Here is a 26,851-nt window from a genome sequence, read left to right as displayed (position 1 = left end):
TGGGGGGGAGAGAGAGGGGGGGAGGAGGGGGTAAGAAGGCGAACCACGAGCGAGTGAAGCTGCTGCCAAGGAAAGAGAAGCAGAACTCGCCAGTAGGCGGTTTTGAAGCCAGGAGCCGACCGAGGAGGGGGGAAAGGGAGGGAAGGCACGAGGTCCAGCGAGGCGAGTCTTCAAGAGCTATGAGCACTGGTGGGTGCGAGGATGCATGGGAGAGCAAAAACAACTACTAAAAAAAGTAAAAACAACTACTAATACATACCACACGCACAAATATACTACTAACGCACATACAAACGCATATACCACTAACACATGACTCCTCGACCAAAACGGTCAAGGTCAAGTCACCAGCAGTGGACAGAAAACCACTGGATTAAGAATCGCATGGCAGCATGGCAAGCAAAGGACAGGAAGACGTGCACAAAAGACTTCAAAGGACGATTGTGTGTTCGTCCTCAGGACAATCACAATCAAAGGACAATCGCAAATAATCTAAACGGGAGGTAATAGGAAGGTTCGTTCCCAGCAGGTCCCGCCCCAGCCCCCCGCTAAACGAGACGACGCCAGCACCTGGCGACCGCGGCCCTTGCCCTCCGCAGCTCCTTCGATAATTCCCGGCAGATCCAGCAGCTGGATCTTAGAATCGTTGTAGTGGATCACTCCAGGGATGCAGGTCAGGGTTGTGAACTCGTACGCCGCCGCCTCTGACTCGGTGCCCGTCAGCAGCGTCAGCAGCGACGATTTACCAACGGAGGGAAAACCTACGGCGGGGCGGCGGCGGCGGCAACGACGGGGCGGCGGCGGCGGCGACGGGGCCCGGGTGGTGTCAGCAGCGGCGACGGGGAAGGCCCCGGTGTTTCATTCACCCTCTGAAGGACTTCCTCTCGAGAGCCCTAGCCGGGTCGCATCTTGCAGCAGCCACCTTGCAGCAGCAGGCAGCACCAGCTGGCATATCGTTCGTTCTATACACAGAACAGGGCAGGAAAGCCCCACAGCAGAACGAAACAGTCTCCGACAGTGAGCCGTGAGCTGTGCGTTCCCCCTGACTTGAACAGAACGGACGGTGTTTGGATTGGTACCCACCTCCTTTTTCCCCCACGCACCCACCCACCCACCCACTTCCCACCCCGCCCGCTGCTACGGTCCGCAGTCGTCAACCCGAACTCTGTCCCGCACACAGCTCAAACGCCGCCACCCTGCCAACCCGAAGCAGACAGAAGTCAGTGGCCGGAAGCAATCCACACATCTCCTGAACCCCAGTGGCGTCCTCACCGATCAGCGCCACCCGGCCATCGCCGTACTTCTGGACTTCAAAGCCTCCCTCGCCGCCGCCTCCCTGTACGACGGTCACACAACGGCACATCCCGGCAACCCGGTACACCGATTCCGTACGGGCAATAACGACGGGTACGACGAACCACTAGCAAATGAGCGGGTAACGAAGGGGAGACAGACGTGCGTGCTTTGGGGGGAACACCAGGGACCGTCCATGTCTGAAGGCCCACATTGTTATCCGGCAGTCCGCCCGTAGAGATGACCCCTTTCTCCCCCCCCCAACACACATACACACACACACACTTTTTACCCCCGACACACTTTGGTGGAAGGCGCCTGCAGCTCCGTTCGAAGTTTGGCCAGGCGGGCCTTCAGCTGGCCCAAGTGATACTCAGTGGCCTGAAAGAGGGAAAAGGCCACGGGAAGGTGGTTGGATGAGGCGCCTGGTAGCGCCAGAAGCCATGTACGAGTCTATGGCAGGGACTGTGGTAAGCCAACGGGGATACCATGAATATGCCGAAATGGCCGCCAGCGTGAGGGCGGAATGCATTGCAAGGCTCCTGCCCAGCCTGTAAATTAACTAAAACCCCAGCATTAGGATGGGGTGCATATGCGGGGTGCTGGACCTGAGAATTCAGCTTCGCCATCACCCCCATTCCAAGATCGCCGTCCCAACCGGAATGCCCCCGGGGGCCCGCACGCACCTTGTTCTTCTGCGTCCGGGCCATTTCCGCCTCGATCTCCTTAATTCTACACGGCAGGAGGGCTCCGCGTCACAGCTCCCGGCACCGATGGCCATGTTATTACTCATTAAATACAACACCCTACTTACTTTTCGAGAATTCCCATTTTTCCGACGTCTAGGTAAGGGCCCGAGCAGCAGGAGGATGGATGGCGGCTACAAGGCGATCACTAAACGTTATTTGAACCAAATGCGATTACAGATTTGGGCGGCGAAGGCGTCCGATATCGGTTGCGCCCTTGGGCTGGCGAAACAATAGAAGTCCTAGGCTACACCCCGAAGACACAACGTAAAAGCCGAAACCAGGATGTCTTTGAGGGTATGTTTTCATCACTTTGGGGTGCCTGAGCTACTTTCATATTCGTAACAGTACGGCATTTGCACTCAACCTGCGACAGTCAACTGAAACCAGCACTTGCTAAACCATGTCGCTTGGCATGTCGTATCTAGAAAACCGCAGCTAACTTCAGCGTCGCTATCTACCCTGATCGCCACAACGACATTGCTTCCATATGAAGAGCGTGTAGCGCGCTTGGGCCTGCCGCGTAGCATGTAGGCGCCATGGACTCATTGTTCTTAATACTCCTTGCTGCCTTGTGTGCGCTTGTCCTGGGGACAGCGTGCGCAACAATCACGTTCTATGTCCTAGCCAGCGGGCTACCCCGGGTGCAAAAGGTGCAGTGCAATTACATGCCACCTTCACCTTAGGGAGTTTACGGGCTACGGGATGATACTGGGCGCTCACTCGCTGCCTGGCCAACGTGCAGGGCGTGGTGGCATTCTTCCATCCGTTTGCCGACGGGGGCGGTGGTGGTGAACGCGTGCTGTGGTGAGCAATTATGGGTCCCGAACACCGCGGCGTCTCTTCTTTCCCGTCATATAGCAACTCTAACTCGTAGATTGTTGTCGCATAGGTGTGCCGTGAAGGCCGTCCAAGATGCAAGCCCAGCAGCGCAGGTACTACGCGGGCTCGCAACCCTGACCCTCATGAAAGTCCCCTCTATCCATCATTCCAATCCAATCACTCAGCCGACCATCTCATCGACACAGCTCCATATTAGCGCCTCCTGGTACAACGCAGCCCTGTGTTCCGCGCACCGCGCAGGTGGCAATTTTCGTGCGGGAGGGGGTCACCGCAGAGCGCCTCCTGCAGGACGCCCAGTCGCGTTTCAACATCCGCATTGAAAAGCCCATTCGGGTGAGTACCTTCTCTGGGTGCAGTGGCCACGTACCGTCGTTGTTGGCTCTACCTAATACGTTGTAGGTATTAGGTTCTAGGGGCTTGTACGAAGCAAGCCGTGGACCGTATGAAACATGGCTTGCGGACGCAATCGACGGACAGACATTCCTGAGTGAAGTAATTCAGGGTCTGTCCTGGTCAGGCTACCATGCAGTTAATCAAATGGCCCAATCTAGAGGTCCACCGGCTTGGGTTGGGCCTCCCGGTGTCGCATGGGGTCGCTTAAAATCCCCCACAGCCACACGACCTACCTATTATTTCATCGCGTGACCGACTCCTCAATTTAACATTCCAGACACACGACCCTCGTCATCTCCAAGGGTTCGATTTTGTTGGTATTGATACGTCAAGCCGTACTTCCAGTTTCCACATCCACCTGGTAACCGCCAACTGTCGGCGCGTTGGTACGTGTCTGCCGCATGCATGTATGCGTGTGTATCGGTCCGTCTCCACCTCCCAGGGACACAGGGTCTCGTTCTGGGGGCCTGCAGCTCTCCCTCCCTCCCGCCCTCCCTTCGTCCCAAACACCCCCTCTCTTCCTCCCTCCCTCCCGCCCGCTGGCAAATACCCCAACACCACCAACACAACGTTGCGCACTCAAGTTAGCACCACCCTCCCCACACCGCCGGGTGGAGACGCTGGTAATCCAGATGGGACCCCCATCCCGTTTCCCGGCGTCTAACCCCGTCACGTCTTCGTCCCGGCCCTGCTCCAAGTGAATTAAGTGAATTAATATTCACATCCCTGCCTTGCCTCCGAAACCACGCTCCTGCCCGATCTCCGGTCTTGGAGTCATGCAGTGCAGTCACAGTCCTGGAAATTTCCTTCCGCCCACTCTCGATATCACCTTGTCTTTAATTCGGCCTACCAGCGGCTGGTCGAACAAATTTAATCTCAAGGAATACAAAGCCGGAAGCTAGCTTTGGCCAAAACGCAGTCCTAGTCAAGTTCAAATAAGGAACCATTAACTGCGTAATCCTAGAACCTTGACCGAGATTAGAAGATAGGATTAGAACAACAAAGCTGAGCAACCCTTTGTAGCGCACGGGTTCTGCTCGTCCCCCTTCACTCTCTCTCTCTATCTATCTATCTACTTATCTATCTATGTGGTCCCTTCCTTTCGTCCTGCGCTTCTTCACGGGCTTTGCGGCCTTGGATGTCGTCAGTTTGTTCCTTATTATCCCTCGTACCCTCACATGGCTCCCCCCCTCCCTCGTACCCTCACATGGCTCCCCCCCTCCCTCGTACCCTCACATGGCTCCCCCCCTCCCTCGTACCCTCACATGGCTCCCCCCCTCCCTCGCACCCTCACATGGCTCCCCCCCTCCCTCGTACCCTCACATGGCTCCCCCCCTCCCTCGCACCCTCACATGGCTCCCCCCCTCCCTCGCACCCTCACATGGCTCCCCCCCTCCCTCGTACCCTCACATGGCTCCCCCCCTCCCTCGTACCCTCACATGGCTCCCCCCCTCCCTCGCACCCTCACATGGCTCCCCCCCTCCCTCGTACCCTCACATGGCTCCCCCCCTCCCTCGTACCCTCACATGGCTCCCCCCCTCCCTCGTACCCTCACATGGCTCCCCCCCTCCCTCGTACCCTCACATGGCTCCCCCCCTCCCTCGTACCCTCACATGGCTCCCCCCCTCCCTCGTACCCTGCAGGTCATCCCGCTGCGCCGCACTCACCTCGTGAAGCCGGAGCGCTACCCCCGGTTCACGCTGTTGCGCCAGGCACTGGGCTCTGTGGCCCTGGGGCTGGAGGCGCTAAGGCAGCTGGTGCCCGAGGTGCGGGTGTGCGGGCGTGCGTGGGCTCTCTGAGGAGGATTTGCGCGGCGCGGGGACAAGAAACGCCAAAACGAGCTCGTAGACGTAGACGTAGACTCGTAGTTGATACAGGGCACTGCCGGGTGCGTCTGCGCCCTGTGAGAGGGGCGCCTGCTCCGTGTTGGGACGTGTTGACAACGATAACGGCGCAAAAGGAGCAAAGATCAAAATGCGGACGTCCAAAGCCGCAAAGCCCCGGGGCGGATGAGGTGGTGGGGTGAGAGGTTTTGAGACGCGGCGACCGGGAGCTTTAAAGCAACACAAATGGGCTCCGGTTAGGGGAGCTGGGGGCTGAGAGGCATGGAAGAGGCGTGTGGAAAAGAGGACGACATATAAAAGCAGCGAGAGGAGCTGGACTGCGTGATCTTGGATTGTGCGTGGGTTCGTTTCCTCACGTTTAGCCCTTCCTCTTTCTCCCGCCTACCCTTTCGTCGTAACGGTGACCTTGGTTTTCTGGGGTCCTCCAGGTGTACATTGACACCACAGGCTGGGCGTTCCCTTACCCTTTTGCTTGGAAAGCTGGCTCACGCGTGGTGGCGTACGTGCACTACCCTACCATCAGCTCTGACATGCTCGGCCGCGTGTGGAGCGGTACGGCAACGTACAACAATGACGCGGACATTGCAGGTAAGGCAAGTGTAGTCATGCGCAATGTGTCTCTAGGGGGCTGGTGGGATCGTCCTAGGTCCGGGCCCTTGGGCCCCATCAGGGCTCCAGGTACGGGGCCGTTACGCCTTCGGAGGGTAACGCGGCTCCAGAAGGTGTAACATACATACAAACAAACATACATACATACATACATACATACATACATACATACATACATACATACATACATACATACATACATACATACATACATACATACATACATACATACATACATACATGCATACATGCACACGTAATGCCAAAGCGTAACGTTCTTGTTTCTTTTGGCGGGCGCCAGTGGGGATATGATCCTGATGTGATCTGCCTCCTGAAGTTCTTCCTCCTCTGCAAAGTAAAGCGCCCCAAGAGTTTTCATTTTTAAAGCAGCCGCCATAGTCCACTCCAGCCATGGCTTTTGGTTTGGGGGCTCCTCTCGGACACATCGGCACATCGGCTGTTGCGTTTCGTCGCTGCCTTGGTCATTTCTTGGCAGAGTCTCCTGTCAAGACCACCATCAAGCTGCTGTACTACCGTGTCGTGGCGCTGTGGTACGGCGTTTGTGGCTGCGTTACGGCAGTCACGTGCGTCAACTCCTCTTGGACACGTGACCACATACAGCGAATCTGGTTCCTTGGGAGAGCCCCGTTGCTGGTGAGCGGTGGCGGTAGCTGCGGCTAGGGGCGATATCTGCTGGGGATGCAGGCTCAGGAAGGTTGCGGGGTTTGGGGAATTCAGTTAGGGTTCAATGTTTGTCCGTGCGCTAATATGCAGGGCACCGGTTAAAGTTGCTGCTGATGTTGTCGTGGGCATGACGTGGTGGTGCTGGGAACGGATCGTCAGAACCAGGGCAAACAACCAAGGCACACGCACAGCTGCCCTTCCCATCGGCGACCTGGCCCCCGACCTCCCCACACCCTGCCCCAACCCAAATCCGTAACGGCGCACCATCTCGGCCATTTCTGTGTATCAGCTTCCGGACTATTGGGCAGTTTGACTGCATCATACGCGTTGGGCTTCAGCAGTTTGTTGCGTCGGATTCTCGGTAGTTTACCCTTTTCGTTTCTTTGTTTTATTTCTTCCGGCCCTCCCCGTCCCGCATCTTCTTACGTAGTGGCTTTGGACTTTTCGGCACTAGGTGCTTTGGGTGTGTGGGTACTTTACCCTTTGTCTCTTTTACCTTGTCGCACCCTCATACGATTCCCAACCACCCGCTTCCGGGCAGGTCTACCCGCCTGTCGATACCAGGGAGCTGCTCCAGCTACCCCTGGACCGCAAGCTCAAGCAGCTGTACCTGGTGTCGGTCAACCAGTTCAGACCGGAGAAAAACCACCGGCTGCAGCTGGAGGCGTTTGCGCTGGCGAAGCGGATGGCTGGGCCCACCTTGCAGGTGCGGCGGGAAAAGGGGAAGGGGCTGGGGCCCGGGGAATGCGGTGGGGAACCTCCGGGGCACAACAACATAGGAGGGTTGTGATGGAGGACGGGGCGGAGGTGGGGGTTTTATTGGGACACTGTACGTAGTGGGATGAGATGACTTGTTAGCTGCGATATTAATTTCTCGGTCTTAAACAACGAGACGGACGCCGCGCCTGTAGGGTCTTTTGGCGCCGGTTACGGCACCGTTACGGCACCAGGAAAAGCTTGGCGATTAAGTTTCTTTTCCTTTTTTATCATTTCCTCGGTTAGTTCTTGTTTTGTTAGTAACAAGGTGGTGGCCTGCTTGGCTTCGGTTCTGTGCATATCCGCTGCGTCTGTGTCGGCGGCAGGGCCAGGCGGTACGGGAGGCAAAGCTGAAGTTCATCGGTGGCTGCCGCAACGCGGATGACGAGGCACGGCTAGCTGCATTGCAGCAATACGCACATGAGCTCGGGCTGGCGGACTGTGTGGAGTGGGTAAGAGTGGGGCGGATGGCCCCTTGGAGCTGTCGGGGAGTGACCAGCGCGGCATGGGAAGAAGAGAATCACCGGGTCGCGGCAAAATGGAGGGGCCCTGTCTGTATTAGTCCCTTTTCTGCCACTTCCTGACCTGTGTCGTTTCCTGCTTCGCATCCCTTTTTGTCCTGACCAGATCGTCAACGCGTCGTTTTCGGAGCTCAAGTCGCAGCTGGGCGGTGCGGTGGGTGGGCTGCATACCATGGTAGACGAGCACTTTGGCATCAGCGTTGTAGAGTACATGGCGGCCGGCGTGGTCCCCATCGCGCACAACTCCGGTGAGCCATCCGGGGAACCTCTCTCATTTGGGCTCGGACAAACTAGCGAGGGGACACTCAACCGGGGCGGGGGCGAAAGCCAGCAGCTGAAGATGTTAAAAGAGACTTTCGCGTTATCAGTTCTTTATCTGGCCAGCTAGCTATCTAGCTGTAGGAACGCCCCGTCCTTGTCAGCCAGATGCGTGCTGCAGTCGTGCAACAGTCGCGGCCCTGTTTGCGTGGACTGGTGTGAGGTTGGGAGGGCACTGGTCGAACTCCACGGCATGGGCACCACGGAGCGCGGAAGCAGTTTGGGGGTTCCGTTTAGTCCCCCACCTCCTGAAAGTCCCTCACCTCCTCTGGCGTGATAGGCTTGGACTCTTGTGCGGTATATATACCCCGTTTGGGCGCCCTTGACTATGGCCGTGGGTCCAGTCCTGGTCTTGTTTGTGACATCAACGGATGATGCCATATGCCCGTGGGCGATTTACGGGCCAGTTTTTCTCTTTTAGCAATTTGCAGTTGCTCTTGGTCGTCCGCCCTCGCGACCTTGCCTTCATCAGTTTATCCCTCTGCGACTTCCGTTTGACTTGACTCAGGCTGTGGCCCCGTGTGACGGATACTTGGCATAAAAACGTTCTCGTCAATCCCCAATGCTCCTAAACCTACAGCTGGCCCCAAACAGGACATCGTTAAGCCGGTGCAGGGCGACGACGGCTGCGAACAGGTGACGGGTTTCTTGTCCACCAGCGCGGAGGAGTACTCGGAGGCAATTACGCGGGTAGGTTGCCGTTGAAAAAGCTACACCAGGGATGGTGGAGGGCAGGGTTGCACGCGGCATGTAGGTACGAATAAGTGGCCGGGTGGGGACGGTGATTTCGAAAATTCAGGACTTCCAACTCGGACAGCGAGGATATGACGTCAACTTTACGACGCCCGGTGCAATCCAAAGGCCCATTTGTAGTCCGTAGCCACGAAGCAATTGCGCTGCTGTGTATGAGAAGTGTACGGTCTTGGGTGTACGCCTTTGTACCTGACAGCCTGTTGCGTGTGCCCAAGCAGCTCGGCTTATAAAACCAACTGTGCGCCATAGCTGTTGCCCGAGAATGGCGATTTGTAGACATTCTGGCTAACCGTCGGGATTTGCAATGGGGCTCCGCAGGTGCTTACGATGGACCAGCGGGAGCGTATGAAGATCGCCGCGGCGGCACAGAAGCAAGCCATGGCTTTTTCGACAGAGCGCTTTCTGCATGACTTCACGGCGGTGGTTGCGCCGGTCCTACCACGCTGAGCAAGCGCTCGTGCGACTGGCCGAGCAGTGACGCTCCAATATGCCTGTACTAACGTCACGCGCGTCAGCATACTGACTAATGCAAATATGATGGCAGCAGCATAGGGAACCGAAGTAAGGTAAATCTGTGGTGATATTGCTCGTGTAACATGCATCGTAATCTGTTGAAAATACCAAAATATCTTCTCTGTTTGCTACAGCAACTTGATAAGACCCGAACATATCTCGCAGAACCATTGTCTACTCTTAATTGGTAGCAATAATCCACAGCACTGGCATGAATAGTTAGCAACCACAAGCAAGCACACAACGAAGTGCACGCCGGCCGCTGGCAGCTGCCTGACGACGCACTTCAAAGAATACATTACGCACAGCATCCGTCCGCGCCGATAGGCCAACGAATCCCTCCGAGCGTCCCACAGCACAGCGGCAAACGTGGAAACTCCTGGCGCACTTGAACACTACGGCATTAACGAAGAAAACAATTTCACGCAACTCTTTTTCCTTGCGCACTGGTCACGGGATGTCCGCCGGGTCCAATACTTCATAACCCAACCCCGCCCACAACGAGAAGTTTTGCTTCGTGCCGCGAGAGAACTGACTTCCGCACCGCAGCTAACCTCCGGTGCTGCTTTCCCTGTGCGAGGTAGCTGATTGTGTAACAAGACTCCGCAGCTACTTGCACATAGGCATGCTCCCCAGCTTAAGACGCCTAACGTGTTAGCAAAACGAGATCCGCAAACACCTTCGCCCGTCCCTACCAACGCCTCCTATCTATCCGTCCACAGCAGCGCACTAGAAACCATCCACGAGCCCTAACGATCCGGCTCCACGCTTGCACGCATTGCCACGACACTCCACACAAGTTGCAAACCCTGTCAGAACGAGCAAACCCAAGAAACACACTGCAGCACCGCGTAACACACGTATGGCAAACATAAATCAGTCCGCGCTAAGAAGCATGCGCTAAATAACAGCAGAATACGGAACCACAGCCCAGGTACACCATATTATTTGACTAGTAGGATTCCTCCTTGGCGACCTCCGCCAGACTGAGATAGTACTGCAGCGCGTTGGTCACCAAAGTCACCATAGGCGTCGTCAGCGGCTCACCATGGTACGTAATGAAGAACTCGTCCTTGGCCAGAGTCCCCTCAGTGTCAATCTCAGCCGACACCACGTTGAGGTTGATGTCCTTCAGAACACGGACAATGTCCACCTGAACAAAACCCGGGGGTCCCGAACAAAGTTTCAAACATCCAGTCCTATGAATGGTAGGAAGTGAGCTAACCCCCGTGGACTCCTCGATTGCTAACCAAGGGGCATGCTGCAATGCAGTTGCCATCAAGTGACCCACAAGAGTTGGTAACCAAACGAGCCACGAGTAGAAGTAAGAAAAGGGCAAACACTGAAGCATGGCATGAATCATCCCCACGAGGCATGCCCGTCCAAACGGCAACGACGTATCTCACCAGCAGGCCAGGCCGATCACTGGTAACGATCTTGAGCACAGAGCACGATCCGTTGGACGCCTCCACGATGTCGATCGTGGTCTGCACTACCTTGCGGCGCGTGCCAAGGACTTTGTTGCCGTCCAAATCATTCGACTTGGCGCCTACAGATAGCGCCTCGCCCACCTCCTGCATAGTTATATCGACAGGGCAGCGCTTTAAGGAGACGCATGGTCGGAGACGCATGCGCAAGCATGCAAGCCCTTAACAAACGTGATCTGCCCTCTTGCCATAAGGCATCCTTGCATACTTCAACCGTGATGCCAATACGGCCCAGTTGCATCCCCGACATGTAGGCTGGCGCATCACATGCACATGAAACGCTATCCAGATAGCAACCGCCAGGTTTGTACTGCAGGTATGTATTGCACTTAACCTGCAGCACTACAAACGGTGTAGAACAAAGCTTGCCAGCCATGTCCATGTCCGAATTTGGACATGCCAAATGCTTCCTCTACCGTTGTCCCACGCTACACCAGCAACAAATTGAACCCGGGCAAACTCACCGGGAACTTCGCCACAAGGCTGTTCAGCACAGTCATGCGAATATCCTCCAGGCGTGCTGACTTCACAATCTTCTCGCTCGTATCCGCATCAGTAATATAGAAAGTGGTTCCGCCAGTGTTGACCTTCGCTCGCCGAATATTCAACCCCAAATTCTTTAGCGCAGTAATCTGAGGTAGAAACGCAATCGGTATCGCACGTCAAGAGTAGGTTCCGGTGGTTAAGCTCAAACTCTCGTGTAGACGCGAGCGCTTACCGCATCAAGCAGCTCTCCAGTCTTCTCCCCGTACTCCACCGTCAAAACGGTTGCAAAAGGATCCCGGATGTTATCGATCTTTACCGTGGGCATAGGACCTGCCATCGTCGCACCACCCGAGGCCCTGCAGACGACGTCAGTCAGCCCGAGAATCCCGGTGGCCAGGAGGTGCGCATATGCAGCTTACCTGCATACCAATACGCGCCGAGACAAGCTGGCTGCATTGGCTGACGAGACGCGCGCCAGCCTGAAAATGACACGAAGAAAAATTGAGTATGCGGCCGCCAAGAACACTCCTCGCCGATCATCTTTAACGGACCTGTTCAGGACCGTCCTCCGACTGAGAATGGTAGTCGGCCTCATTACGGGGCAAGCATCAATGGAGGCCGAAACGCAAGAACGGACAACGGAACGAGATGCGAGATTGTGAGCCATCTCAATACGTGCCGGAAGCCGGACAACGATTAATCCCTTTTGTTTCGTGACTTACGTATTCACGTGAATAAAGACAGGGCGTTCAAAGGATTTCATATGATTTTTCCGACGTGTACTCAAATGCAGTACAGTCGTTGTCCTCAGGACCGGTCCGGTCAGGTATGACGAAATTCCATCTTGTGCAGCGTTGGTCAATTTTCCAATGTTCTTGCGACTCAGCAAACTCAGTCGTGCCAATGTAAAATTTTCAGGGCTTCACGTCCTGACAGATGAAAAGTCACCCTGCACGTGTTTCGCTTTTGCACAACCACCCCTGTATCGGCATACAAGTTTAACTCACGCAACATTGTGCATCATGCAGCGCGCTTGCTAGGGTTCTTTTTCTGTTTCGCGGGAAACCATGGCGTGCTCTTGTAGCTACTTTTTGCCGTTTTTGACGGTGGGCGTCTGTATTCGTTCGATAGGGAATTGGTCCTACTTTCGATCGCTCGTGCCGTATTGCCATATTATACTCCATATTATCCATACTCCGTGTCCATATGCATCCTAACTTGGCCGACGGTTTCACTTCAATGCCCTTAGGGCTCATAAGGCAACTATTCGACTTCGCAAGGGCTTTCTGCTTCGTTCGGCCTGCTGCTGTGCTCTCGGGCGGGGAACCAGCCCGTGCTATAGCAGCTGCTTTCGCACTGCATGGGCGTCTATGCTCCACACCCCGTGCGTTCCACTCGGCATCAGCTCGGCCGTGCGTTTTCTGCAAGACATGCGCCTCATCTAGTTACTAATGTCACAGTTACTGTTATCCTCATCAACGCAAAAGTAAATGGAGAAGATAATTAGAACATTGGAAGCTACCTGACCAACTTAGGGCTCCCTCATCCCACCGTTACGTACACTGCGGCAGAACAGATCACCGTATGCAAACTGAGACAGCACTTACTTCCCTAGGCTTCCCTGCATCTGCCAAACCTTGCCAAAACGAGCGCTGTAACACAAGTGAGGGCGGTTACATCGTAAGCAAAAGGGTGAAACTGCATAGTAACGGGGAACGTCGCCATACCTATCTCCTCCAATGTTTCTAATAGCCGTCTAATAGGTGGTGGCAGAGCCATATCCGCGATCAGACGTGCTTTCACAGCAAACATTAGCCCTTCACAGTCGGCTGCAGTACAATATTCAACTTGATAACCCATAAGGTCAGGTACCCACCACGTTAGTCATTCTCATGACATTAGTCTGGTGGGAGCGGGGAGAAACCTCTTATCCTGCCTGTTTGCACATGACCCACATCCCTGATCCAGTGTGCTCGTAGCATGTGTGACGACGACCCCACTTAACAACCCTAACCACTGTGTAGTCATCTTACCACTGCGGCCCCGAGGGTATTCCAAGTCGCCAAGCGGAAACCGTTGCGACGATTATTCACGATGGGAAAAGACGTGATTCGTTGTCGCGACCGTGGCCTGATCCCAGACGGCAACCGTCAACATAACGTGCGTCACGGGCTGCTATCAGGTTATGCGCTCGGGCTCGTCCAGATGGATGCATGTACTCCCTGCTGTAAATGCAGACTCAACAATAGCCATTGAAACTGTACCGTATTCATGTGCAAGCCAGAGAACAAACCCAACGAAAGATATGCTGAACATGAACCCATGCCCACCCCGTAAGCCCCTAAGGGAACAGGGAGCTAACCAAACATATGGAAGACCTGCGGCACAAGCGCCAAGCACCGACACGCACGCTCCAAAACCTTGCGACCGCAGCACGCTCGGACAGAAACCAAGTTTCCAGGTCAAAGGGTTCTCGGCTACTTATGTGTCTAGGAAGTTGGCTGCCATGAGCAGCTCCAGGGCTATCTCAGGCGCGACCTTGAAGTCCGGGATGTTCTTCGTGGTCCTGTTACAGTGCGTAACAGAAAGGTAAGTGATTTATTAAGTCACAAGTTCCGCACGAATGGGAGGTTGTCCGTCAAAGCGCGGGGGCCTGGAGATTTACAAAAGCACAAAGCTCCGCGCTTCCCGTCACACAGCTCCGTGGAGCATTTGTGTTTTGCCCGCACGGTACGGCTTGATTATCCCTGTTATGAAATAAGCCACTCAGGCTTATTTTTCAGAGAGCACCGGCACCGAAGTCGAGGCCTGTATGCCGACTGAACCTGGGCGGTTCATTAATGCAGACCGACTCGCACTGTAGGCAGCGAGCGCCCTAGTGGGTGCCCCAAGATACGCACTGGCAAGGACACGCCCAACGTCGGCACCAGCCAAACCCCCACCAAACCCCTTTCGTCATTGTTTGCCACTTACGAGTTCTGATAGCGTAGCTTATAGTAAAAATACTGGCAAACTTTCTCCAGAATGGGCGTTGAGATTTCGGGAAACTTGACCTCACCCAACTCCGTCTCAGTGAAGCTACCTATACATTCCAGGACACAGTCAGCAGCCGTGCAAGGCTGTGCGGTCTTAAGACTTTGCATACCTTGCGAGCTGAGCATGTTCCGGATGGTGTTAGAGACACACGCGGCCTTGTAGTCTACGATGAATTCGTAGCCCTCGGCCGACACGAGCTTCACTGTCTGCTTAGGCATTGTTGGCAATTTCCTGGTGCTAAGCTACCTTGAGCCCACGCGCTGGTATATAACGATGCTGTGCCCCCAAAATTGCACAGGATATGTCACAATTGTTGCAGGTTATACCTAAAAGGAGAGCAAAGCACAACTCGCCACAAACACCAATTGCAATGACAAGGATATGAGAAGCAATCCACAAAAATCCCTACACTATCACATTTGCCCTGGTCACTATAGGAATGGTGAAATGCATAGGAAGCAGGACAAGGACACCCTGTATTGAAGCCGTACACCCAGGAATTTCGGAATAATTTTGCAGGTGGCAAGCTTAGCTTTCTAAGCAACTGGAGTAAGCAAAATCATACCAGAAGTTAAAAAGTGAAACCTCTGCCTGAATAGATTCGGGGAGAAAACATATAGCCATGGATGCCGTGGAGAGACTCGTCGGACGACGCTGGGATGGGGTTACTCTAGGAACATTCCTCAAATTCAATCATCTGTAAGTTTTTGAATCCCTTTCTGCAAGCGACGTCCCATTTGTAACTAGGAATTTGCCTATTCAGGGATCGGCCAATCCAGAAGCATCTGCAGCGCGTTTATGCCACACTTGGGGTGGCTTTGACAATATCTGCTCTGGGATGCCTTTCAGACCTGTACTATAGCATCGCGGGCGTCCTCACGTACCTTACGGGTTTTGGATGCTTGATGGGCCTCACCCTTACCTCAAACACTCCAAGTAACCTGGTGGGTGGCATTAGTAATACCAAGGAACCATCAATGTTTGGCACATGTTAGGTCAGTAGCTTCTCCGGATCCGCAGCTCACCCGCACTGGTTGGCTGAGACGCCCAACCTATGGCGTCCTCCTGCTCGGCCTGTGGTGTTTTTGGTGTATTCCTCTTCGTGCCACCTATGGGACAAGATGGGCTTGGGGTTTCAGATCTCCGTTACACACAGGCTGCCAGTAACGCCACATCAGCTGTGATGAAATTGTACGGATAGAGGATTGCACGTCAAACCACCGTGCTTACGGTTCTTCATCGCTGCCACGTCTACGTTTGCAGTTCAATTACATGCCTACGTACTGAACCCCGTGCTCACCTGCGTAGAATAAACGGTATGCTATGCTGGCGGGTTTCAGCTTCTGCCAGGGCGCTGCTCTCGGGAAGCTTGTCGACTTGGCTGTGCTTGTCGACCCAAGGTGAGTCCATTTACTCACTTCCTCCAGACGCTCTCCGCGTCTGCCCTGCTATGTGGTCGTACGGCATCACTACCCACACCTCATCCACCGCCACACGTCTCTATGCACCCCCGGTCCGTAAACTCCTCCCTTTTCTTTGTTGTTTGTTCCAACGGTTTTTGACTCCCCAACAGCATCGTCCTCACCGCCTTCCTGGGAACCGCGGCGGTGTTCTTGAGCTTCACGCTGGCGGCGCTGCTGTCAGCAAGGCGGAGCTTCCTGTTCCTGGGCGGCTGGCTGGCCTCTGCCGTGACCGGCCTCTTTGTCCTGCGCCTCAGCTCCTGGCTGCTGGGTGCTGGTACGCTTGCGTTCCAGGCGGAGCTGTATGTTGGTCTCCTGATGTTTGCACTCTACGTGCTGGTAGACACGCAGGTGAGGTGCTTGTGGTGCGGCTTTGGGCGTGAGGGTACTAGTGGGTAAGAAAAGCGAAAATGGAACAGCGAGCGATCAACGCAAAAGCCGGGATTGGGGTAGCAGTCGGAGAATAGGGTCACAGATACAGTCCTTATGGCTTTCAAGGGCTCGAGGGATGGTGCGGATGGCACGTGTTAAGAGAGGAGCAGCCGTGCGCTGCGCTGTGCTGCGCGGTTCTGTGTCCTACCCTGTCTCTATGCTGTGTTGCGCGGCACCATTTGGGGCGATATGCGTGTGTTGGTGGCTTGTGGAATAGCGGGCATCGCACATCCTTTCTCGCGGCAGTTTAAATGTAACACCTAACCTTGACGGTTACAGTTCACCACAATGCACCTGGTGCCGGACCTGCAAATCTGATCGCGCAGTTGATTGTGGAGAAGGCGGGCGCCGGCTACATGGACCCTATCCGTGCGGCGTTGGATCTTTTGGTGGATTTGCTGGCCATCTTCGCGCGGGTGCTCGTCATCCTGCTCAACAAGCAGGCAAAGCGCGAGCGGCGAACGCGCAGGGACGACAGAGAGCGTCGCTAGCTGGAGTGGCGCGCTGTACGGGGTCGCAGTTCCGCGTTGATGAAAAGGCGTACTGTGCATCCTAGATGCGGTGCACGGCGGCAATCCTAGTAAACATGCTGTGGACATGAGGCCCGTGCACTATTGGCATCATAATTCTGGGCCGTAGGATTATTCCTGCCAGTTGACAGCAGTCACTACCAACCGTTGGTTGTTGCTCCCTTCATAACTGGCGCGGTTGGTAGGTGACCTCTGCAGTTGCAGAACCCGTTGGTGCTGATTGTGTATTGCTTGTTGGCGGATCTCATGCATGCGGACGCTGTGTCCGGCCCAAGCTGTGTGTTGTTTAGGGCGATGGTCGGATGGCTAAATTTCACACAGCCAGGACCATTCTGGGACGAAGCAGGGCGTATAGAGATATGGGAATGTCGCCTAGCATTCGTATTGGTTGGCAGATGGACGGTATGCTGCTTTGCTTTGCTCTGGTCGCGGCGTCCGGTCTTACACTGTGGCCATGCAAAGCTAAATACCCATGGGTTGCAAGCCGTTTAGATCTCTGTTTGCACGCTTGGCAACGCTTTTGTATGCCTAGCGTACTTAAAGTTGCTCATGCGTGTTGAGGCTGCACCCAAAGGTGTAAACCGGCATTTACCTGCAAGACGTCTTAAGAGTAAATTGGAGGCGGCCTTCCGGTAAATATGAGAATGCAGCGATTGATATTTCCCTATCGGATCTTGCGGATGGGAAGATGTGAAGGCACAAGTGGGCAATGATCAGGTTAAACATGGGATTCCTCTTGTTCGACATCTGCCAGCAAAAGCGTTGCTTGAAAAACGTTCAAACGATGGATTCGACCGTCAAATCACACTGTACCGTATTGCAGGACGGACGCATAGGGGGTGCTAGACCGTGCTAAGCCGATCACCGGATGTGATTCGCTACATTCCAAACCAGAGGCGTATATGGGGTTCCAGCAACATCCAGAAACGAAAGTTAACCTTTTAATTCATGTACCAGCTTCTACCAGAGCTCCCGTAGTTATCCCGATCCAGCTGTGCCTCGCTAATCGCAGCGCAGGCTTCCGCGATCGAAATCAGGTCCACACCATGTCGTGGCAGGCTTTCTGCCCGTCAACATCCTGCTGTTAGCATATCGAAGGACACCCATGCGATGGTCACTTTCATTACACAACATGGCCCATAAGAACCCTGATTCCAAGAAAGGGAAGAAATTGTACAATTCTCATAAGGCCCCTCGGCGCATCATCCTGACCTCCATCCTACATGGTCGCTCGCTCGCTCGCGCGCACACACACATACATACATACACAATCGCAAGGGTTTCCTCATCGAATGCCTCGATGCCCGGGCAGTTACGATTTAGGCCTTCGCTGCAGCTGCCGGTGCAGCAGCTGCCGGATGCGGCCCCGAATGCAACTTCACCACCGTGGGCTGTCCGTTGTCTTCCTCGTCCTCATCCACGTCCTCAACCTGAAGCCAGTACAGATGTCAGGCGCCGGTCATTCATTGGAAAATCAATACACGGATGGCCTGCGGGTCTTCCAAGACATGGATCCGGAGGTGCTCTACTCGTCCGCGTCTGGCCCCAAGCCACTCGTCTGGAAACTTTTTTTAGCCGGCATAGACGGCCTCACCGCTCCATGTCCATGTTCGTGCTTGGATGAGCATGTAGCCCTGGAGATGTAGCACCTATGCCCCGGCCTCTTTGACTTTCACAATCGATTGCTGCAAAAAAGCCACTAACCATGGGGATGGGCAAAATCTTCGGGCTTTCCAACAGAGGTTCTGCTTCCCACCCTACCTTATGGAACATGTACGACAGAGTAATGTCATTGATGTTGCGACAATTCCAATCGGTTGCGAACTCGGGGTCGATGTAGAAGAAGACAGGCATGTCTATAGTCTCCCCACCACGAAGGCGCTGCTCCTCGAAACAGAAGCACTGGATTTTGTTGAAGTAGAAGGCGGCTTTGTCCGGTGTTACATTATACAGCGAATAGCCTGTGACGGGCTTGTCGCTGTGTGGCAATAAGGATGTGGGGGTGACGCCACGGGGGGAAGTCGACAGGTGAGCTAACATTATAGCGTCCTGAATACATTGGCCGCGCTCGTGGCCATTCCCAAGCCTTCCCGATTTCGGTGTGTGATCCTATGTTTCCTATGCATGGCCCAAGCAGCCATACCACCCTGAGAAACGAGTTGAGCGCCCACTACTCAGCGGAAACAACAACCTGGCCTCAGCCTGCCGAGCGTCTGGGCCCCTCACCTTTTGTTGTGCGCAGTGAAGAAAACCAAGGTGCTCTGCCCAGGACGTACCCGCACGTACTCTTGTGTTGGCCAGAATTCCCAGGGCATCTTCTCCGACACATCAGCGTTAAACCACACGCGGATCTCGCGAGCCGCAGCAGCTCTGGGAAACAAGGTAGACGGCAAAGTCAGCACGAAAATCTTCGGCTGGAGGGTTAATTATACAAACGGGAATGCGGAATCGTGGCAGGGCCTGGAAATGCAAGGCAATGTACGATCTGGGCCTCGGCGCCTGACTTACTCCTCGACTTTAGCGTCCGGCGCTTCCATTCGGCGTTTTAGCTTCTCCTCCACAGTCTGCGTTCAAGAGGATGTGGACGGCAGGATAAAACTGAGTGCAGGCACGCTCGATTACTACTCGGCATGGGAATGAGAGCGCTGAGCATCTGGATTGTATGCGCACGCAAGCAGGGAAAGGAGCTTGCTGGGCCAAACAATTGCTCGTTGGTAGGCCAATAGATCGTCCGTTGCCTCACCTGGCCTGCCCGAACCGTCCCACCGTACCCTGTCGCCTGCAACACCATGGGTACGACGGAAGCCAGGGCTGGTCGGCGTTACGAAGGCCAGGACATGTCAGAAATGGCAAAGCAACCCACATCGGCAGTTCGCGTATTTGCGCGTGTAACCCCGTCGTTATCCCAAACCTCACCAGCCCCATGGGCCATTCGGCCCCAACATCACGTCACCTGCTTTCCCTCCCACAACCGGGAGACGACCTACCGCACAAAAGAGCCGGTATAGGGGAACCGAAGCATATGATACCCCTATCATAAAGACAGCCGCGGCACCCTGAAATGCAGGGTTGCAAGAGTTAGTGATGCCCCACTGCAGCTAACGTTCCGTAAGCACGTCGCATACCCAATACAGTCCCAGCTCCGTCGGCGTAAGCTTCAAGCGCCTGTTAGATTGGCTTGTCAGCCCACGTATGGCTCCCGAAACGCTGCCCGCTACTCCAAAGGGAAAATTAAAGCCCCCTGCAGCTGTTGTTGCCCATGGTCGGCCTGATGTGGAAGCGCCGGTACAAAGCCGTTGCACAATGCAGGTCTCCAAGCCTGAGGGTAGAATATCGGAGACTCCTCTTGCGAGCAGGGCGGCACCGCGCCGAAACGACATTGTGGCCCTGATTGGTGACGACGTGGATGACTGATGGCTTAACCCTATCGATAACACATCAATCCGTCAAGGAAAATGTTACGGGTAATGATAAATCTGTAACATTTCAAACTCCATACCAACGTTCCACTTTCCCTAAGCTCTCAAGACAAGAAGGGGCTGGGAAAGGAAACCGACTGGAACCCGCGACCAGACACCTTGAGAATCAGTGGAGCTGCATGATAAAAGACCATGGGATGCGAACGGCTACAAAGTTGCAAATCCGTATATTAATTGCAGAACTTGGATGCCGTACTTTCTTGAAATTGACAGGCTGACAGCTTCTCCGAGCGGATGTGCTTTTCCTGCACTGACCTTACAAGCTACTAACGTATACCCTAAATAACTCTTGACCATGCATATATCGCGTCGCAGTAAAGGCGCGTCAATAGCTGAACTATAATACAGTAGAAATCTTTCATGTCTGTTTAGGTTTACCTAACAATTTCTGTAGTCCTCATGCCAAATGTCAAACCATAGGCTTGATCCCATGGAGCCCAGCTACACGAGCAGCACGGTGGGTTGGAGGCAGCGACAGCTGTAAAGTCACCTGCCGCTGGATCGCAAGAGCTGTGACATCATGGGCTGTCATACCCAACGCAGCTTACAGAGGGCCCATGGTCGAGAGGAGGCGTGCCATCGGAGGAAAGCATCAAGGTGAAGGAGCTGACATGTTTCAACGTTTTGCCGCTCTAGGGCATGCGACCAGGCGCTGACATATTCCTGAACTCGTTATGCAGCTTATTCCAAAGATCCGGCCTTCAACTACGCCAGGTGCGAACGTTGAAGCATTCTGCCTTTCTGACCGCTTCGTTTCACGCTCTTAAGTACAGCTCCCGTTACTAACCTGTGAGACTAAATCCGTGAAATGGTTACCAACTTGGCAGACCTTCCGGACTACGTTAAGTACGTTTGTCACAAAGCTCTGGCTCTGTCTGCTCCTGGAGCCGAGAATGCCCATTGGGACTTCGACTTCGTGGCCTCGCCGCACACACGACAAAGCAGCTTTTTCAGGGGTGAGTGCAGTTTTGCGCAGATAACTGCATGTTACTAAGAGGGAACATCGCATAACGTATGCCTGCACTGCACTGTGCTAACCCCCCTTTTTGGTTCGGGAGCGATGAGTGTAGGGCCATGCAGCTAAGCTACCCTCCGCCGAAGGCAACTTAACATGTGTTGAGTTGCACCCTGTCCTCACAGTTGCTGGACGCCCGATGGCAGACCATTTCCTGGCCTTCTATAACGCAGCCATCATCGCGTATGGCCAGACGGGTAGCGGGAAAACGCATACAATGCTTGGTAACCTGCCCTCTGACAAGGCACCCCGCAGCCTGTCGTCCAACTGCTTCGATGACATGCCCCGTGAGGTAAGCTGATGCTGCGAATGGTTAAAAGACACATTCACCTATGCCGGCCATGGGCCTCTACCCTCGGGCCTTGCACTTGAAACCTAGGATCACTGCCTGGACATTGCCATCAGCGCAGGTTTTGTGTCCTAACACCCTGGCTTTTGCATTCACGGAGACGTACGCATACGTATATTGATAGACAGAACACCCGCCGCCTTGAGCAAATAGGCAACTCGTCCCGAGTCCAAATATGGACGCCCCATGGTAAAGAGACTGCCGACTGCCGCTTCACGGTTTAGTAGCTCCTTGAGATTAGCTAATCACTTGTGCATGCGTCCGCATCTTCCGGCCGCTGCAGGCTGGGCTCATTCCACGAGTCCTGGGATACATCTTCCAGCAGATTGCTGCCGACAGCAACGGGGGATCAAACCACAAACAGTCGATCGCTACGGCGGGAGCGCGCCATTTACCCCAGCCGCCGCCCGCGTCGCAGCAAGCCTGCACCACCCCTGTCGCCGCACACGTTCGGTCGCGGGGACGCAGCGGCATCCCCACCCCTAGCGGTGTGCCGCCGCGCAACAGCTGCCTTACCCCACCTCCGCCGTCACCGCAAAGGACACCCGAGAATGTCCATGCACCTAAGCCGCCCGCAGGGCGATCGCCACTCAACAAGCCTGCGAACACTGGTGCTACAGAATACCTGGTCAAAGCGAGCATGCTGCAGATCTACCAAGAGGTGGTGACGGACCTCTTGAATCCCCGGTAGGAACTTGGCTTGGAAGGCCTCTGCTTGCTTTCCTCATGGAATTTCTTCTGTCCTTGCGATCTTAGCCCGGCAGGCCGTGTAATAGTGTTTCTGCTGCTGTAACACGCAGGCAGGTTAAGTTGCAAATTCGGGAGAGCATGGATAGCGGCGTGATGGTGGTTAACCTGTCAGAGGTCGTGGTGCATTCAGGTAAGTTTCTCGTCCCCAGCGCAATCGGTCCAGGCTGATACCGGCAGGCTATCGGTAGCTTTTTGCACTTCACGTGCCTTTGGCATGAATCGACAACGATTGGGGGAATTGGGATTTAGGCCCCATTCTGCACAAGTTACATGTTGCATCCAGAGGGAAGCATAAACCACACCCTGCATACAGAGGGTTTAAGAAATAAGAAACACACTAAAGGAAGGAATTAAAGCTTAACCCAGGTCAGTGCGCTTCGACCAGATCGCAGCTTGCATGGAAAACTGAGCTCCCAGTGTTAATATTTATTCCATGGCGCTTAGTGTGTCGTCACCTGTCTAAGGGGCGATGCCACATTGCGTGCAGATTTCGATAGACGCAGGGCATTTGCCAAAGACATGCATAGTGCAGCTCCGTCTGTGGCTGTTTCCCTTTTCCATCCGTGGAATAAGATTATCGGGGACGGTTGGGTTTAACGACCAGCAACTCAGCCGAATTTGTAAGCCACACGATTTACGAGTGATGAAAACGTCCAGATTATTTTGCGTGATAAAGTGCTTGTAACGGCACCTTTTCTGGTGACCAGACCCCTTCACTCGAGTCGCGGTTCGAGGTTGCTACGTATGCACGTGGCAACGTCAGCCATATCTAATCCTTGAGAAGACTACCATGCATAGCTCTGGCTGGCGGGAGCAAAATCCTCGGGTTGCCTTTAGGCAAGGGAAGTCCAAAGCGTTCGACGTACGGCAGCTGAGGGCAAGGGATGCCACCCGCCATACATCAACCTTAGATGCTACCTTCCTTTACACGAAGCGGTACCAAGTTTTGGAAGCGCAGCTGGCCCAGAAGCGGGTTAGCGGCTGGTCGAGCTTGTTCAGTGCTAGTTTTTTTCCCTGCGGGCCGCCGTGGGAGCAGCGTCTGGAATGAGGCCACTGTGTCCTCCAAAACGCCGTCGGAGGCCCCCCTCCTGCGCTCAAGGGGGGCGAGTATGGCGTCTGCATTCCAAAACCTCAGCTCCTTGCAACAGCGCCGAAGGGAAGCAGCGTACTGGAAGTTAGGGGTCCACGGTTGTAACTTTTTCGTCAGGCCGGCATTCTCTTCCAGTCTGCATCCCGGGAAGGGGACCCGGGAGAGGGGTTCCCCAGCAGTTCTTCACGAGGTCAGGTGTCTTCAACTCACGGCACCCTGAAAGCTTCATCTGGATGGAACGCAAACCACGGGATGAAACACAAGCATTAATTCACGCATTAACACTCTGCCAAAAGCAGCACAGAACTCCTCGGTATGCTCCAAAGGAAAAACATGCGCACGGTGAGCAGTGGCCCAGCGTTGGCAAATAGGAGGCACGGTATCAGCTGGCGAGGGCGCATTTGAGCTTGGCTTCGTCCAATGAACAGACGAACGTGTCCAGAGCGTGGGATGGCAGCTGTGGTGGCTCATGAGGCCGCGCCCACAGGACATCTCCATGGACCCAAACAGAGGCTTTCACAATCTATGGCGTCAATGCAGACATGAGGGTCATGTACTTGCGTGTTTGGGTTGTGGTTCTCCCCTCCCCTTGCATATCATGCCAGACTCCCCACTAGGCCAACCCTCCCATCCGGTATTTCGTCCTGTTGCACCCAGCTGCCGAGGCTCTCCAGCTACTACGTCACGGCACCTCAAACCGAGCTGTTGCGGAAACGGCATCCAACCCGGTGTCGAGCCGTTCCCACTGCATCCTCACGCTGTACATGGAGGCCAAGGACAAAATGGACACGGGCGTCGTGCGCATTAGGCGCTCGCGGTTGCAGCTGGTAGACCTGGCAGGTGCGTAGGCCCATTGTCTGAAAGGATGCGTGCCGGTGAAGCGCAATGAGGCCGCCAGGTTCCAGCTTTGCCTGGGCCGTTGCCTCACTCGCCGTGCAAATATTGCGCCGATCATGTATCACCTGGGAGACGCACAGCATCCACGAATGTATCTACTGCATTGGGTTTCAGAGTCGCGGCTGTAGGCGATGCTTACCCACGTGTGTCATAAAGAAACTTCGGCTACCGTCAAAACCCTGATGCAGGTAGATAATGTCATTCTCCAATGCAAAGTTTGTGCCTGCTCCGCCCTACAGGAAGTGAGCGCACGCCCAGGGGCGCCGACTACGGCAGTGCACGGCAGAAGGAGACTAATGCAATCAACAAGTCGCTCAGCACGCTGTGCCTTGTCATCGCGCGGCTGTCAGACCGCAACCGGAACCAGGGACCAGTGCCGTATCGTGACTCCAAGCTCACTTTTCTTTTGCAGGTACACTAAAGGGTTAAGGGTACGAACCCTACGAACCGTACGTACGGCCGCTTGCGTCCGCTCAGCTGATACTTTTTCCTGTCATGTCATCCGCAGGACTGCTTGGGCGGCAACGCGAAGACGCTCATTATCGCCAACCTCAACCCGTCGCCAACATGCGCCACCGAGACCAACATCACGTTAGGGTTCGCATTGCGTGCCAAGCGTGTGCGGAACCGGGTACGCATGTCGTCTTTCTGCACATTTTGAATATATTCGGATTGGGCGTTGACCTCCGTACCTTGGCATGGCGTGCAGGCGGTCATAAATGAGGACCACCAAGGTGACGCCGTCATCCTTCAAGGAGAGGTGCAGCGGTTGCGACAAGAACTGTCAATCTTCAGAACTCTCCACGCTAAGGTGCGCCGCGCGCTTTGGGAGTTGGAGCGGGGCATCTTTCAGAATACGAAGCCTGTGTTGGGGCCTGCTTTCGTGTGCAAGTGCGAATCTGTGACTAGGTGACCTTTTCGCGTTAGTATGGAATGGCTACTTATGCACGCAGGATGGGCCCCCGCAAGGTATCGAGGAGCTGTCCGCGTGGCGCGACCAGACTGCTGCACGCGTCTCGCAGCTGCATCAAGCCCTGCAGGTTAACGGCGAATTGGAGGAGAAGCTTGTTGCCAAGGAGGCGGAGTACTCGCGGCTGCGAATGTAAGAGGGTTTTGTTGGGAAGACCCGAAATCATCACATTACCACGAATGCTATTTGTTTAGTAGGGACTTAAGGGAGGGTGCCTGAACGGGCTTGGACGATTGGCTAGGCAGTTTCATGGTGTTCTCGCCAAGTGCATGATTCCTTTGCGGTCGTCTGTGCCTGAAGGGAGCACGCGGCCCTGGAGGAGCAGTGCGAGGCGCAACGCTGCGAGATGTCGGCCCTGGAGGCCACCGTTGAGCAGGTGCGCCGTAAACTGCGCTTTAAGTGCAAGCTTTACCATGATGCGGAGCCAGCAGGGAGATATCTATTGGCCAGTGTCACTTGAAGGAGCCGTCCTTGTACGTATGGCCATGGAACATAATGTATTCGTTGCTGCGCAGTGTGAGGATGAGCTGCACGAGCTGCGCACCCGTCCAACATTGGCGCAGCTGCAGGTATGGCTTCAGCGAATCGGTGTATGATGCAACTTGCCTTGTATCTGCATGACGGCAGGCTGCCTGGAGACGATAATGTGCTAACTTCCTGTGGCCGTGCGGATGCAGGCATTGGAGGAACAGCTACGTGAGGCGCTTTGCGAGCGGGACGATGCTCATTTGAAGCGTACCGACGCAGTACAGCAGAACCAACAGCTGCTTCAGAAGTGTGAGCAACTGACGGGTCTACTGGAGGCCTACCAGCAACAGCGGAGAGAGCCTACCCAAGCGGTGGTCATACAAACCGACCCGGAACAACAAGACCACATGGCCCTTGAAGAGGCATACACGGCGCTCAAGGGCTCATACGACGCACTTGTACAGCAAAATCGCAACTTGCAGCGGCAGCTCGAAGCAGCCACGAGAACAGCGGACGTTGACAATGCTGTGCAGGAGAATTCGGGCCGCAACGAGTGGCGCTGCAAGCAACGCCACCGCTACTCCCCTGCGGAATCCTGTCTCATCTCTGGGGGCCTTGAAGCCGTCACAGAAGCTGCCGAGGAATACTACATGGACGAGTTCCTGGGCGCTTCCCCCGAACAGGCTCGAACAGCACCAACCGTCGCATCCCTAAGCGAGCAGGTGCGCCTGGCAAGCCCCACGTCGCTCGGCGGCAGCTCTGGCCAAGAGTCCGCTTCTGCTTCCTCAGCACGACCGTCGCCTCCACCCCCCTCTCCGAGCATTTCTTGCGGCTCTGAGGCGCAGGGCTCTGATGCGTTTATGGAGATGCGCAGCCGATGCCACAGCAAGGGCGCGGAGGTCAAGGCGTTGGCTTTTGGAGCCAACAGGGCAGGGAGCGACGAGCTTCAGCACTCCGTGCCGGTCAGCTCACCAGACGGTAACCGCAGCTACGAAAGCGCCCCGCCATCCTTCAGTCTCACCAACTTCCGCTCGTTGGCCAGCCTGCAGGCTGGCTCTCCGCTGCAAACCGAGGCGACCGGCATGATACGACAGGACAGCGACGATGCTGCAGAATCACGCTCGCTGGG

At 55.0% G+C, this 26,851-nt stretch overlaps 7 protein-coding genes across 7 annotated transcripts in view; 3 read left to right on the top strand and 4 right to left on the bottom strand.

Annotated features, from left to right (window-relative positions):
- VOLCADRAFT_80241 (uncharacterized protein) overlaps positions 1-2,335 on the bottom strand; it is a gene marked incomplete at its 3' end in the record, with an annotated part of 6,091 nt that extends 3,756 nt beyond the window's left edge. The window contains exons 1-5 of the mRNA XM_002948424.1: positions 2,108-2,335; positions 1,980-2,025; positions 1,597-1,674; positions 1,273-1,336; positions 571-761 (exon numbers count right to left, since the gene is read on the bottom strand). Of these exons, the coding sequence (XP_002948470.1) occupies positions 571-761; positions 1,273-1,336; positions 1,597-1,674; positions 1,980-2,025; positions 2,108-2,124 (396 nt within the window). The 5' untranslated portion in view covers positions 2,125-2,335. The remainder of the gene's footprint in view (positions 1-570; positions 762-1,272; positions 1,337-1,596; positions 1,675-1,979; positions 2,026-2,107) is intronic.
- A 243-nt stretch (positions 2,336-2,578) lies between these two features.
- On the top strand, positions 2,579-10,146 carry VOLCADRAFT_103930 (uncharacterized protein; the record flags this gene model as incomplete). The annotated part of the gene is made up of 11 exons (XM_002948552.1): positions 2,579-2,692; positions 2,785-2,846; positions 3,068-3,215; positions 4,919-5,041; positions 5,548-5,707; positions 6,225-6,382; positions 6,954-7,118; positions 7,495-7,620; positions 7,796-7,937; positions 8,588-8,697; positions 9,079-10,146. The coding sequence occupies 11 exons, from the start codon at positions 2,579-2,581 to the stop codon at positions 9,205-9,207; spliced, it is 1,437 nt and encodes a 478-aa protein (XP_002948598.1). The 3' UTR covers positions 9,208-10,146.
- A 115-nt stretch (positions 10,147-10,261) lies between these two features.
- On the bottom strand, positions 10,262-11,574 carry VOLCADRAFT_45231 (uncharacterized protein; the record flags this gene model as incomplete). Its single annotated transcript, XM_002948423.1, has 4 exons — positions 10,262-10,426; positions 10,680-10,847; positions 11,225-11,392; positions 11,479-11,574. Coding segments are annotated over 4 exons (597 nt in total), but the record flags the coding sequence as incomplete, so codon positions are not given.
- Positions 11,575-12,904: 1,330 nt separating this feature from the next.
- VOLCADRAFT_73804 (uncharacterized protein) lies at positions 12,905-14,710 on the bottom strand. The gene is made up of 3 exons (XM_002948422.1): positions 14,392-14,710; positions 14,220-14,328; positions 12,905-13,812 (listed from the first exon to the last, which is right to left on the bottom strand). The coding sequence occupies exons 1-3, from the start codon at positions 14,498-14,500 to the stop codon at positions 13,728-13,730; spliced, it is 303 nt and encodes a 100-aa protein (XP_002948468.1). The 5' UTR covers positions 14,501-14,710; the 3' UTR covers positions 12,905-13,727.
- Positions 14,711-15,055: 345 nt separating this feature from the next.
- Positions 15,056-16,665, top strand: BI-1 (Bax inhibitor-1; the record flags this gene model as incomplete). Its single annotated transcript, XM_002948551.1, has 4 exons — positions 15,056-15,226; positions 15,591-15,682; positions 15,856-16,093; positions 16,501-16,665. Coding segments are annotated over 4 exons (666 nt in total), but the record flags the coding sequence as incomplete, so codon positions are not given.
- A 901-nt stretch (positions 16,666-17,566) lies between these two features.
- Positions 17,567-20,272, bottom strand: VOLCADRAFT_80232 (uncharacterized protein). The gene is made up of 7 exons (XM_002948421.1): positions 19,830-20,272; positions 19,692-19,760; positions 19,448-19,483; positions 19,213-19,268; positions 18,931-19,074; positions 18,466-18,682; positions 17,567-18,134 (listed from the first exon to the last, which is right to left on the bottom strand). The coding sequence occupies exons 1-7, from the start codon at positions 20,082-20,084 to the stop codon at positions 18,024-18,026; spliced, it is 888 nt and encodes a 295-aa protein (XP_002948467.1). The 5' UTR covers positions 20,085-20,272; the 3' UTR covers positions 17,567-18,023.
- Positions 20,273-20,589: 317 nt separating this feature from the next.
- VOLCADRAFT_127412 (kinesin 15 subfamily kinesin) lies at positions 20,590-25,823 on the top strand (the record flags this gene model as incomplete). The annotated part of the gene is made up of 14 exons (XM_002948550.1): positions 20,590-20,640; positions 20,864-20,897; positions 21,011-21,139; positions 21,324-21,452; positions 21,831-21,910; positions 22,146-22,234; positions 22,348-22,427; positions 24,045-24,227; positions 24,524-24,696; positions 24,793-24,915; positions 24,994-25,095; positions 25,238-25,386; positions 25,555-25,630; positions 25,770-25,823. Coding segments are annotated over 14 exons (1,452 nt in total), but the record flags the coding sequence as incomplete, so codon positions are not given.
- Positions 25,824-26,851: the final 1,028 nt, after the last annotated feature.

This window comes from Volvox carteri, assembly GCF_000143455.1.
Source record: "Volvox carteri f. nagariensis unplaced genomic scaffold VOLCAscaffold_10, whole genome shotgun sequence".
Lineage (NCBI taxonomy): Eukaryota > Viridiplantae > Chlorophyta > Chlorophyceae > Chlamydomonadales > Volvocaceae > Volvox > Volvox carteri.
The sequence above is the reverse complement of the archived record's forward strand: the minus strand, read 5'-3'. Positions and strand labels throughout refer to the sequence as shown.